The sequence below is a fragment of the Garra rufa genome, chromosome 19 (genome assembly GCF_049309525.1).
Source record: "Garra rufa chromosome 19, GarRuf1.0, whole genome shotgun sequence".
NCBI classification, from domain to species: Eukaryota; Metazoa; Chordata; class Actinopteri; order Cypriniformes; family Cyprinidae; genus Garra; species Garra rufa.
Genome location: NC_133379.1, coordinates 29355453 through 29369869, shown reverse-complemented (window position 1 = coordinate 29369869; position 14417 = coordinate 29355453). Strand labels below are relative to the sequence as shown.

The following is a 14417-nucleotide window of genomic DNA, read 5'->3' as shown; positions in this document are numbered from 1 at the left end:
GTCAACATTCAAGAACAAATTGACAGCACATGCTCCGCATCAGAGCTGCCTCCCTACATTCAAACGTGTACACAGTTCGTCTTTAAAAACGTCTGGAGCTGGTTTGATCCCAGGTGCCATTCCTGTTTGATTGGCAAAGTGGGTCAAGGCAAACATACAATAAAATTAAGCTCCTCTTTATAGCCAGATGCTTTAACAGCATGCAATGTTTCATTGTCATCTTGTGGTAATGCTTTGTGTGCCTATGGCTATTCAACATTCTAAAAGTAGACAAAGACTTTGTAGTGTTTAGTTGTTCTCTACCCTGTTACAACTACTCATGTCAGCTCTTTTATTTACAGATACATGTTTTTAGCCTGATATTTTCCCTGGCAAAATCTCTGTATGGATCTTTGCCAACTAGGTTACAACAGCCATCTGTAGTCCTTCTTTGTCCACTTCCTCTAAGCCCTACAAGCCTTCTTTTTCTTTGTGCAGAATGAAGTTACAGCCAGATTTTAGTTCTTCGAAGATCAGCAGGAAGTTGAAACCAATTCAACATAAAGAGCTGGGTGGATTTAACAGAATAACATTGAGCTATATGGATTGAAAGACATGATAATAATTCATCCCGTCTACCAAAATGCCTTCATCTGGTTGTTTTTGAAGGCAACATTAACATGGTTGATATTCTAGTAAAAACACTGTGGAAGGTTAAATTTTGAATGCTAATTTTCAATATTTTTCTCAACCCGTTATTCCATTTGTATTCCGTTTTCTCCGTTCCAGTGGTTTTGGCTTCTGGTCTAGCTATTTTAGCTGTACAAAACAGCTGGAGTTGCTGCTTGATATTGCAAATTGTAGTCTAACCATATTATTTTAATGTATTGTCTTAATTACGAACACACTGGCTTGTAGTGCAAACAGTTTTACTGTTTACTGCACGATGTTATTCTTCTAGTTATTTATAGCGCTGGTAATGAACCGGAAGTCTCACCCATAGGCTTTCTTTCGCATTAAAGAAAAAAACGGATACAGAAATGTGCAATGTTTCACTAATTATTTGATTAGACATCGCTGAGGTTGACCAGAATTTGTTTTAGACCATTAAAAAGTATGTTACTGTGCTTTTGGAAGTCTGTTTGAAACCGAAACTGCACCATCAAAACACTGCCGTTTACTTACTAGGCAGCAATACAGTTGCCTTTTCATACATCGTCAATAACTCACTCACTTAACAACATACCTGAAAAAAAAAAAAAACCTTCTACATTATGTCCCACCCCTGAAACAACTGCAAACATACTGAACGTGAACTACACTAAGCGGCTTTCAAAACAAACAAATCTTAAATATAAAGCCTAAATTATCTACAGTTGTACGCACTTCACTGATGCACCTGTAAATGATCTCTCTGCTGGTCATTAGGTATTTGTTTCATTATATACATGCGTTTTGTTTATTCTAGTAGCATATCTTGTGTAGATGCCTGTGTAACAGGTGAACGGCAACGAATTGGTAGCAATAAATACTGCAAGTTGCATGCAAATTTGAAATTCATAGCCTGTTAATGTTTTTTATATTTTATAGTCCTATATCAGACAGTGAGAGGCTTATATGTTAATATTTGAAATAACTAGTTTACATTATTTGTGTGCGCATTTGCTTAACAAAATAAGTCTAAAATATTTCCCATCTTTGTTTTAAATGTATTTTTAGTTGCGTAAAATGTTTTTAAATTCACTTACCGCTGCAGGTTTGTACCTGTGGCTGTTTCCGTCTGGTACCGGTAGAGAATGAATGCACACTACGCAGTATAAGACAGCAGCGAGAAGCTGTGGAGATCGCATCATCCTGATCGGATTCAGAGCCGCAAGCACCACCTGCGCGCCGGGTATTTACTATACGAGCGTGAGGGAAGGCGGGGAGAGAGAGTGCGCGCCTGTCTGTCGAGCTTTACTCTGACCAAGTGCAGACTAGCCGAGGGATTTTATACTCTCTGATTTCTTTGTTCTCTTTTCTTCAAATTACACTTTTCTTTCAGGGGCTGGAGTGGCAAGTTCACCGGCAATCACGTGATCCAGCCATCCATTCCTCTGGCGCGCTCCGTCGCTAGAGGGGCGACGGTGGGTAGAGAGCAGGATTGGTTTTCAGTGATGTGGGTTAGTAGGAGAAGTTTAGATAGTAACTGTCCTGTAGAAGAATTGATGAGGTAATGATATGTTGTTGACATTTTGTCAGTCGCTCTATTGACGACGCGTTTAGTGCACCTGTTACATTTAATCCTGTTCTTTTGCATATTAGGCGATATTAATCTACTAATTTTAAAAGTACTAAAGCTTTTAATTAATTTACAAATAAGTTAATATTCACCTACTTTTTCAACATGGTGGTAAGCCGTTTTCTGGTAATGTGGGAGACTTCCGGTTCATTAGCCACAGTGGAAAAATGACCAGAAGAATAACAGTGCAGTAAACGGTAAAACTGTTTGCACAACAAATTAGTGTGTTCATAATTAAGATAATACATAAAATAATATAGTAAGACACACCAGTTTGCAATATCAAGCTGCAAAACCAGCTGTTTTGTACAGCTAAAAATAGCTGGACAGGGATGACACCGGAAGCCAGACAAATTCAATTTACAAATGGTCGTGCCTGCTCTAACGGGAAAAATAAGGTGGATATATATAAATCCAAGATGCGAGTCCTGAATAGAAGTTTCTTCATCAAAACAGATTTGGATTTTGAATTCCATATTAGTGCATCACTTGTTTACTTGGATCCTCTGCAGTGAATGGGTGCTGTCAGAATGAGAGTTCAAACAGCTAAAAAAACACATCACAATAGTCCACAACATGACTTAAATCATCAGCTAACATCTTGTGAAGTGAAAAGCTGTGTGTTTGAAATAAACAAATCCATCATTGTGGTGTTTTATGATTTTAAATGGTTGATTCTGGCCAAAATATAAGTCTGTAATAACATCTTCTGTTTTCTTCTCACATCAAAATCCACCTAAATATTTGTTTGGAAATTGTTTTGCACCGTTTTCACATGTAAACAGTGCTTGATCTGTGCACATTTATCTCCTGATTCAGAAAAAACAACCTTTTCACTGTAGAATGCTATATTATGGACAAAGAACATACACTCTTAAAAATAAAGGTGCTTCACGATGCCATAGAAGAACTTTTTTGTCTTAATGATTCCATAAAGAACCTTTAACATCTGAAGAACCTTTCTGTTTCACAAAAGGTTCTTTGTGGCAAATAAGGTTCTTCAGATTATAAAAAGGTAAGCAAGAGATGGTTCTTTAAAGAACCTTTGACTGAATGGTTCTTTGTGGATCCAAAAATGGTTCTTCTATGGCATCGCTTGAAGAATCTTCTGAAGCACCTTTATTTTTAAGAGTGTATATTTAGCGACAAAGCAACAGTTTCGAGTCTTAATAATGAATTTGTTTATTGCAAACACAGCTTTTTGCTTCACAAGATATTAACTGACTGGAGTGTGAATTAATTGTGGATTATTGAGATGTTTTTATGAACTGTGTGAACTCTCATTCTGATGGCACCCATTCACTACAGAGGATCCACTGGTGAGCAAGTGATACAAGTGCTGAATTTCTCAAAATCTGTTCTGATGAAGAAACAAATTCATCTGGATGGCCTGAGCGAGAGTAAATTATCAGCAAATTTTCATTTTTGGTTCAACTATAAGAGAAACAGGAAAGGCACAATGCAAGGTTTTCCTGCGTGAAATACAGACAGACTTTTTTGAGGTTGAAACAAAGGCTGTGTTCTGGATTTGGCACCGCTCAGAAAGTGGCACGCTTGATTTATCCACCTGACCTAAAAGCACCTGACAATGAGAAGACACATTTCTCAGATGCCTCTGGTTAAAGCGCATGAACGGTGTCATTAGTGTTGAGTCCATTGTTGAGGAAATTGCTTGCTCGGGAAGCATCTGTAAATTAAAGGGCCTTTGCTGATCTTTTGAACAGCATCAGTCTGGGGTGTCAACTGAGGAAGTTGTAGTTTTGAGAAGGGTTTTCATTCACTATATAATTCTAATCCTTTCATTTGTGTTTTTTCATAGTTTTAATGAATTTACAATTATTTAAGAAAACTGTAATAAGAAAGGAGTCTGTTTGTACATATAAAGTTATGTAGTTGATTTAGTGTCTTTAATGTCTAGACAGCACTCAACTGACTCATTTTGAATGACTCGAAAAGCATTCTTCATCTTTGCACTTGTACCAACTTAGGACTACTGAAAATGATTGAGCTTGATTTTTCTTCCCAAACCTTTGGCAGTTTTTCAAAATGTTTTGATAAAATCACTAAATCACAGCTTAGCAGGATGGAGAAAATGCTGAAAAGATATCAATATCCCGTTTTAGAACTCCTGCCAAATGAGTCAGACCCTTCTTTGTCTCTGTCACTGCAAACAAAGAGCCTTGTTTAATTTTGCTCCACGCACTTGGATCAAAACCAAGAAAAAAACTGCTAAACGAAGCAGTTTTTGTAAGTGGTCTGATGATGGTTTTCAATAGCTGCCCTTGGATCTTTGATAAAACAAACAAACAAACATTACAGATTCAAAAGCCGGTTCACTTCTAAACACAATTGGAAATAATCACAAAAGGTTTCATTTCAGTTTAAATTTGTCCATTGATTATTTCAAGCAATTTCACAGAGCTTGAAGCTTAGATGTTACTTTTATTCTCAAAACATTTTTTCTATGATCTCCTACTGTAGTTGTATTTTCCCACAGCAATCTTCAAATCAATCAGAGGCATTCATGTATTTTTTAAGAGGTAGCTTCTGCACTTTCATATTAAATTTTACATAAAACATAAACCCTCCAATCCTTCTAAAACATTTTAGCACCATCCTGTGGATAAACATCCAAACATCCATCCCTTCATCCAGAATTCACTCTCCTAAACTTCTCATGTGAGTGGATTTTATCTACACGTTCAAATATAAAGTTATTGGCATCAGTGGTTCCATGGAGAACCTTTAACAACCATTGAACCTTAAAAGGCTCAAAAAGACAAATTTTCTATAGATACAGTTGAAGTCAAAAGTTTACATACACCTTGGAGAATCTGCAAAATGTTTGAATCTTATGGAATAGTTGCAGCTGATTCTCTCAGTTGTCCTCAGTGTGAAAAGATGGATCTCAAATTCATACAGTCATTGTTGGAAAAGGGTTCAAATAAACAAAAATGCTGAAAAATCAAAGAATTTGTGGTAGCTGAAGGATTTTTCTGAAGAACAGCAGGCAATTTAACTGTTCAGGACAAACAAGGGACTCATGAACAACTATCACTAAACAAAAAACAGCTGTGGATCATTCAGGTAACAACAATATTTAGAAAATATTAACATGCATTTTGTACGATCCCTCTTATTTTTCTAAAATAATGAACATTTCATAGATTCGGCAAGGTGTATGTAAACTTTTGACTTCAACTGTATGTTCTTCAAATTAAGAAAAACTGATTCTTTTAGAAGAACTTTAAAGACTTTTATCTGAGGAACCCATTTTTGAGGAACGCAAAATCGTTCTTCTATGGCATCGCTGGCCTTTTATAATTTTTATTCCTCTTTTTTTGAGTGTAGCCAATTCTCTCAAACTAAACGCCAGGCTTTGTTAACCCTTTGACACCACCGGAGGGACCAACCACAACAAAGCCAATGGGACACATGTATAATCAATTATGTCTTCAGATAGCTGTTGGAAAACAAAGGAAGACTGTCCAGACTTCCTCTAAAAACCATCAATCCCCCTCACTTTAGTGGAGAGAACCACAATGAGGCAGACTCATCTCAAATTACAGGGTCACTTGTAACTCCCGGTAGATGGGGGCAGGGGGGTTTTAGATCAATTTTATTTATCTAATTTTTCAGCCAAGCGCCACACACTTTTAAAAATAAAGGTTTGAGATTTTGGGTTCTCCAAAGAACTTTTCAGTTCTTAAAAGTAACATTTCTCTTTGTGTGAACAAACGAAATGTTCTTTATTGGCATCGATGGCTCCATGAAAAAGGTTAAAGTGTAAAAAGATTTTTTTAAAAGGTTCTTCACACTAAGAATGGTTCTTCTAAGAAAGGTTGTTCTGTAGCATTGCTGTGAAATCCCACTTTTGGAGCCTTATTTTTAGTGTATTGATAATGTAAAAACCTTTTAGAACATTTAAGGTTCCATGGATGATAAAGGTGTTCTTCCCATAACCATAGACACCAATAAAAACCTTTATTTTTTAGAGTGCAGTTGTGGAAAGCTGGAGAGATCAGAAAAAAGCAGAAGGACAGATAGTGAATTCACTTCTGTTTGCACTGTCAGCTCAGTGTGAACGCTATATACCATGTCAATAGGCGCTACCACATCTACTAAAGGTACGTCCAGCTTAACAGCACCTAATATTTACCTCAGTCTTACTCACACTTTGCTGCGACGGCTGTTTTGTGAGCTTAACTGTAATACTGAGAGCTGTAAAGTTAAGGGCCTCCCTGCTGTAAAAAATCTCTGCTACTGAACATTCAAAGCACATTTACGGTGGGGTGTATCAAAGTAAGCAAACAGGAAAATCTCTGAAGATGCTTTTCAAATTTGCCCTTTTCCTTTTTACACCATTACTTGATGTTTTGGCCGTAAACATCTGCACACCTGCGAAAATCAAAGTCAGCATCTGCAAGGGGTCATTAGGGTGGAGATCTTTAGGCTCCCCATCATCGCAATAAGCTGTGGCTGAATCACATAATCACTGACACCCAGCCACATTGATCCGTTTAAGAGAGTGATTGTCTAAAGATACAAATTTTCACTCCATTCCATTGTACACACTCCCACAGCTTTCCCAGCAAACTCATAAACATTTAAACGTCTCAAGGACATTTCCAATATCAACCACTAACTCATAATGTAACCCGAGCCGGTAATGTTTAGAAGTGAATGGAATACAAATGTGCCTTTTGACATACAACACTTGAACTCCATTTTACAAGGTGTCTGGTAACACTTATTGTTTTGCCCTGCCATGAATTATAGTCCTTTTTTTATTCTTCCAAAAATAATCGTGTCTTGTCAAATTGAATGAATTGTGAATGGCAGCTTTGGGTTCTTGCCAGGAGGGAAATGTGTGTTTTTGTGGTAAAAGACAGATTTGAAGAGGTCATGCAAATGATTCATGTATCACAAAGCACATGATCTGAATTTGTACCTTCTCCAGCTGGTTCTCCTCCACAAGTAATTATGTGTTGTACAATTGTACAAGACCTGAAATGACACTAAAGCACATATAAACATATGGGAGTATAATGTTACACTATACGGCTCAAAAGTTTAGTAAGAGCCAGTAAGGGTAACGTTTAGAAAGAAATTAACACTTTTATTCAGCAAGAGTGCATTAAACTGATCAAATTCTAATTCAGTGTTTTCACAACGTGTCATCAATCGGCCATATTGGCGGCACTGAGTGTATAAACAATACCACTGAACCGAACGAAACTCGCATATTTTGCTGATTACTGCTGCTGAAAATGATCAAATATTGTCATGTTTTGTTCTGTACTAGTTCGTTGGACTGGGAAAATCATTTGGAATACTACAGACTGCCAAAAGTTATAACAAATCAAGTAGAAGAGTGCAAAAAACTGTCTGAGGAACAAAAAGCGTTTATGGTTGGCCAAACTGAACCAGGATTTCCAGGACAACATTTGTGTTTGTTCTTATCATTTCCAGTCAGGTAGGTTAAATATTAGGCTAATATTTTAATTAATACTGCTCGTACACATCTTTACCACCTATTAACTTTAGTTTGTCCTGCTTACTAAGTCCTTCTCTATATGATTTAGCTGCTTCCAAACGGTTTTTTTTTTTCCTGTGGTTTAGACAGCATAAATTAGCAGAACAACGTATTCAGTTGTAAATTTACCATGCAATCCTTGCTGTTGTTTACATCCGAGTATTTCCAATATAGCCACGAATACGGATAACTGATCAAACCATGACGTAAGTGCAAACCCTCTATTTATCAAATAACCCTGAAAAAATAATGGTTTCCAAAAAAATATTAAGCAGAACAACTGTTTTTAACACTGAAAATAAAAAATGTTTCTTGAACAGCAAATCAGCATGATTTCTGCAGGATAATGTGACAATGAAGACTGGAGTAAAGGCTGTTGAAAGTTCAGTTTTGCCATTGCAGAAATTATTCAATTTTAAAATATATTCAAATGGAAAAACAGTAGTGTATAATTCATATTTAGGGGTTCAAGTGTATAGCGCTGAAACCCTAGTTGTTAGAATGGTCACACAACAGTTATCTTCATGCAAAACTGATCGTGCAGACCAAACCGTAAGTTGTAGAGACCTTTTTGGGTATTTCGTGAAATTTTTGGGTATTTCGCTTTTTTTTTTTTTTTAACTACTTTTGCGTACTAGTCCTAGGTTTTTCACCCGATCAGAACCAAACCAGTGGAGAAAGATTCTCTGGAGAGTGAATATCAATAATTCGGCAAGGTGTATGTAAACTTTTGACTTCAACTGTATGGTCTTCAAATTAAGAAAAACTGATTCTTTTAGAAGAACTTTAAAGACTTTTATCTGAAGAACCCATTTTTGAGGAACGCAAAATGGTTCTTCTATGGCATCGCTGGCCTTTAATAATTTTTTTAATTTCCTCTTTTTTTGAGTGTAGCCAATTCTCTCAAACTAAACGCCAGGCTTTGTTAACCCTTTGACACCAACTTCTAAGAAAGGGACCAACCACAACAAAGCCAATGGGACACATGTATAATCAATTATGTCTTCAGATAGCTGTTGGAAAACAAAGGAAGACTGTCCAGACTTCCTCTAAAAACCATCAATCCCCCTCACTTTAGTGGAGAGAACCACAATGAGGCAGACTCATCTCAAATAACAGGGTCACTTGTAACTCCCGGTAGATGGGGGCAGGGGGGTTTTAGATCAATTTTATTTATCTAATTTTTCAGCCAAGTACCACACACTTTTAAAAATAAAGGTTTAAGATTTTGGGTTCTCCAAAGAACTTTTCAGTTCTTAAAAGTAACATTTCTCTTTGTGTGAACAAACGAAATGTTCTTTATTGGCATCGATGGCTCCATGAAAAAGGTTAAAGTGTAAAAAGATTTTTTTTAAAAGGTTCTTCACACTAAGAATGGATCTTCTAAGAAAGGTTGTTCTGTAGCATTGCTGTGAAATCCCACTTTTGGAGCCTTATTTTTAGTGTATTGATAATGTAAAAACCTTTTAGAACATTTAAGGTTCCATGGATGATAAAGGTGTTCTTCCCATAACCATAGACACCAATAAAAACCTTTATTTTTTAGAGTGCAGTTGTGGAAAGCTGGAGAGATCAGAAAAAAGCAGAAGGACAGATAGTGAATTCACTTCTGTTTGCACTGTCAGCCCAGTGTGAACGCTATATACCATGTCAATAGGCGCTACCACATCTACTAAAGTGTACATCTACATTGTACACACTCCCACAGCTTTCCCAGCAAACTCATAAACATTTAAACGTCTCAAGGACATATTATGATATGATATTCCAATATCAACCACTAGCTCATAATGTAACCCGAGCCGGTAATGTTTAGAAGTGAATGGAATACAAATGTGCCTTTTGACATAGAACACTTGAACTCCATTTTACAAGGTGTCTGGTAACACTTATTGTTTTGCCCTGCCATGAATTATAGTCCTTTTTTTATTCTTCCAAAAATAAAAAAATGCTGACTATCAAACTATCAAACTATGCAAACTATCAAAAAATGCTGAACTTTCGAAAAGGGGCCACTTTTAGTAAAATGCCTATAACTCCTAAACGGAATGAGATATCTTCGCCAAACTCAGAACACTTATGTAAGAGCTCACTTAGTGGCGCTTTTAGAGGGAAAAACATAAAAATGGCTATAACTGTGCAACCATTTGTCCTTTCAACAAGAAAATCAATGTTCACGGTCTTGGTCCAAAGCACCACAAGTGTCTATAAGGACTTTTGCGTGTATCACAAAATGCCCGGTATTGGTCGACAAAGTTTGGGCACCTTTTATACAAGGTTAACGAAGGCTGATCAGAATGAAACTTGTAGGCCTGTTCGACTCACAGCCACAAAGTTCTGAGAGAAATTTGAAAGAAATCGATCACTGGAGTACACTGCAAAAAAACACTGCAGTACAATTCTCTGGATTCTCTAGGTTAATAATTATCAAAAAAAAAATGTTGAAATGTACCCTTTAAGAGGTTATAATGGAGTCGTTTAGAAAAGGGGGCTGTCCAAATTTACCCAAAATCGTATAAAGTAAACTTCATAAAAACTTCACAAAACCTGGTGAGCACATGAGATATTCTAAACAATCATGCAAAGTTTTAAGGAGATCAGACCACAGCTGGCACTGTAACAGTCATAAATGTTTTAAAAAAAAACATCATATTTTTATGAAAAATTACCTGTATTTGCCAAAAAATGTTTTTTTAAATTACTAATTTAGGTGGCTACGAACTTGCTAAACAAGGCTTAAATGCCTTAAAGCGCTTGAACCCCGGCAATTGCTGTTTGCAGCTATATAGTTTGGCTGAAAAAAAAACTGTAATAAACTGTTTGACAGATTCCAGTGTAACAACTTAACCTATATAATGTGACAAGTAGCTCCAATCTCCCCATACTGCACATTTGAGATAAAGTCAAGTGCATAAATTCTCTCTGCTTAGCCTATGCGTTAAATTTAGATTTCCTCGAGCGAAATCCTTCCCTAGAGAGTTTGAGCTTATTTAAGTAATTATCCCTCAGACAAGGTTCAAAGCAGAAAGATAGTCTGGCTCAATGACTCGTTGTAGTTTTCCTGCTAAATTAGTATTTTATCACCAAAAACACCCACAGCATTGTGAAATTTGATTACAGAGTAGAATGAACTTGTGTCTGCGGTTATAGGTGGGTTAAACGGGTGTTACTGATTGAGACAAGTTCTTTGTTTCAGTGCCAAATGTTTAACGTGTTTATATATTTTGGGAGCGCAGCTCTTTAAGATTCAATGGTTTGTAACAGGTGGGTATCACTAATGATGCTTAGGGAGAAGAGAAAGTTAAGAGTGGAAAAAGATCATACATCCAAAACTACCTGAAGCCTCCCTTTTCTTCTTGTGCCCCATGAGACTTTTCAATAATAAGGAATCCTGTGAAGAAATTACAATGCTGGAACCCTCACATCCCACCAGGATCATGAACCTTTAGGGTAAGAATGGCATTCAGAAGCCTCTAATGAACAACAAAAGACTCTCCTAGTGAATGCGTAAGTGTGTGTATATAGTTCATATTTGTTGTGCATGTCAGCTAGTAATAATCTAGCACTATTTATGCTTATCACACAAGATTTTGCTTTACATTTAGGCATTCAAGGTATGTGCATGTATGCCAGCCAAACTACGGGGGTTCATATAGGCTCCATACCAGCATTCAGCCGTTAATTATGTGTTTATTTGTCAAAACTATTTTGATTAAGAACAATAAAGCTAAAATTTCAATCACGAGGACAAGGAGGTTCAAAACAATCTTCTTTTGTGCTGTTGTCAGCCTCTTTCTTGGTTGCGGGGCCCCCTCGGTCTGATAAAATGCAAGCCAGACTCCTCAAACACTCCACCATGGAAGCGGCTTCAACCAGACCCCTGAGGCTCTATTAAACGTCACTCAGGGGAAACATGAAAGAAAGCCCCGTGGAAATGAATCATAGCCTCTACCCCTCCTCACCCTGATCCCTCCATCCCATGTGCCCGTGACCACAAGAAAGACCATGGTGGAGAAGGAGTGGAGGTTATAAAACACATGCTGGCTTTGTGCAGCTTGTTATTTAGCAGCGATGCAAGATGCAAATGTTGGCACAGATATATCTCAGTGTGATACATATTATTACGATTAGACCAATCTTTTTATTTTGATCAACTTTTTGGCTTTTCCTGACTTATCTGAATTTTTTTCATGTTTAAGTGCTACAATCGGGTCCCCGGTGCATCTACCAACCCAGAAAATGTGACTCCAACCCAGTGACTTTGTTTTGGTAAGCCTTTTTCTGCAAGTGGGTGATAAAAACGAGCTGCTTAGATTTCGCTCCCCCTGTGACATAGAAAGGTGGTCTTATTATAATATTAGCACCCCTTAATCTGCACATTTCCACCCACGGCACCGCCATTTTTTTTTTTTTTCGCTAGTGACAACAGTGTAACAGTTCTAACACCGTGGCAAAAGTTTGATCAAAGCATGCTAACTCTTCTGTTGTTGGCGACACAGATGAGCACAGAACACTATTAAGAGTCCCATCAGAAAACCCCTACATCAGATGTTTAATCTAATATGGCTTTACAACGAATGATTTCAACGCGATAGACATGATAAATATAACTGCAAGAAGCGATTATCAGGGTTCAAGCGCTTTAAGGCATTTAAGCAAATATCGAAAAAGACTAATTGTTTACCAAGCCTGTAACCATGTAAATCAGTGATTAAAAAAAGCATTTTTGGCCTTAGAAATATGATTGTTTTTTTGTTTTTTTTAAATGTTTTTGACTGTTATAACAACAGCTGTGGTCTGATCTCCTTACAACTTTGCATGATTGTTTAGAATCACCTGTCGCATGTGCTCACCAGGTTTTGTGAAGTTTTGAGTTTTTCTTCAGACTTTATAGGATTTGGGGTAAATTTGGACGGCCTCTTTTCTTATATTTATTGACCTAGAGAGTCCAGAGAATTGTACTGCAGTGTTTTTTTTTTTTCCAGACTGAGGAAAAGTCATAGGAAAATTTAAGGAATTAATTTAAGGAATGAAAAATGCAACTTATTGCCTGTGACAGGCTGTTACAGTGTCTTTTGTAACTGGTAGTGAGCTGTTACTCCAGGGTATATACAGGAATCATGAAGTTAAATTTAATATAAATATAAGACTTTTTCTATCCATTTTAGGACCTCATCGCCACTCCAAGTTTTCATTTGTTACATAGGCAACACTTTAATTTACATTTACTATATATTGATTGTAAGATAGCACAACTAAACAGTCTTAGTTTGTGATAACTCCTTATCAATGCAACATAATTCAGAAGGGTGGGAACGAAGCAAAAGAGAATTAATTGAGTGATTAAACCAATGTAAGGTTAGTTAGAAAGAGAAACTGTTGGTTTGCAGTGCTAACATATGTTTGCTTAAATTTATTTCTAAGATCTGAGGAAAACAGTTGTTGCTTTCAGTATGATTATAAATGTCATGCAAAATGATATTCATTTCTCTCAGACTTTAGGGGCCGTAAATCAAACAATTCTTTCTGATCGGCCTCTGTTAACCTTGTCGCCCAATGGCGGACATGTTTTTTGAGATACACAAATGTCCTTATAGACACTTGGGGCACTTTTGGACCAAGACCCTGCTCAGTGATTTTCATGTTGATAGGACAAATGGTTGTGTAAGTATAGACATTTTTTTGTTTGTTTTTTTCCCTCTAATAGCGCCACCAAGTGGCCAAGCTCTATATATTTTTTTTTCCTGTGACCTTAGATTGAGCTCTTACATGTGTTCAGAGTTTGGCAAAGATATCTCCTTACAATTAGGAGTTATAGGCATTTTACTAAAAGTGGCCCTGTCCCTTTCGAATGTTTTGGCGCCACTTTGCTACGGTGAGTCGAAAGTTCAACTTTTTTTTGGTAATTATTGATATTAACTCTCTAGAAAATCTTTCTGCACTGGTTTGGTTCCGATCGGTCAAAAAACCTAGGACTAGTTCCCAAAAGTATTTTTTTTCAAAAATGCGAAATACCCGAAAATCTTTCAAATCTGAGGTGTGCGTCTTGTCCGCCATGAGCCAAGGATTCCAACGATCTTTTTTACTTTTGTCCATTGTAGCACCTCTGTCAGGCTGATTGAGGCGAGCCTTGGTCACATTGTAGGCAGTGTGAGTACTACCATCCCTCAAAGTTTCAAGTCTCTACGACTTTCAGGTTGGTCTGCACCATTTTACATAGAGATCGCTGATCCGTGGCCAATTCTAACAATTACAAAAGGGTTTCAGTGCTACATACTTGAACAACTAATTAAAACCAAACAGTTGTTTTTTGGCAGAGTATCTGAGGTATGAGCTGTAAAGGCACAGCTCTTTTTTGGAAAAGGGGGCAGGGAGCAGCAGCTCATTTGCATTTAAAGAGCCATGCATGAAAACAGCGTGTTTCTGCTTCCACTTAAAATAGGCATTTTCAAAATGATATAATAAATGATTTGTGAGGTATTTTGAGCTGAAAATTCACAGACACATTCTGGGGGACACCTGAGACTTATATTACATATTCTAAACAGGAGCATAATAGGTCTCCTTTAAAATTGTAGTGTAGTGTTTTCCAGCCATAAAGCTGCTATCACAATATTTCAT

General features: G+C 37.0%; 1 protein-coding gene across 1 annotated transcript in view; it reads right to left on the bottom strand.

Moving 5' to 3' along the window:
* Positions 1-1925, bottom strand: part of LOC141292755 (stromelysin-3-like) — a 29185-nt gene extending 27260 nt beyond the window's left edge. Inside the window, exon 1 of the mRNA XM_073824798.1 lies at positions 1728-1925. Within this exon, the coding sequence (XP_073680899.1) occupies positions 1728-1832 (105 nt within the window). The 5' untranslated portion in view covers positions 1833-1925. The remainder of the gene's footprint in view (positions 1-1727) is intronic.
* Between the last annotated feature and the right edge of the window lie 12492 nt (positions 1926-14417).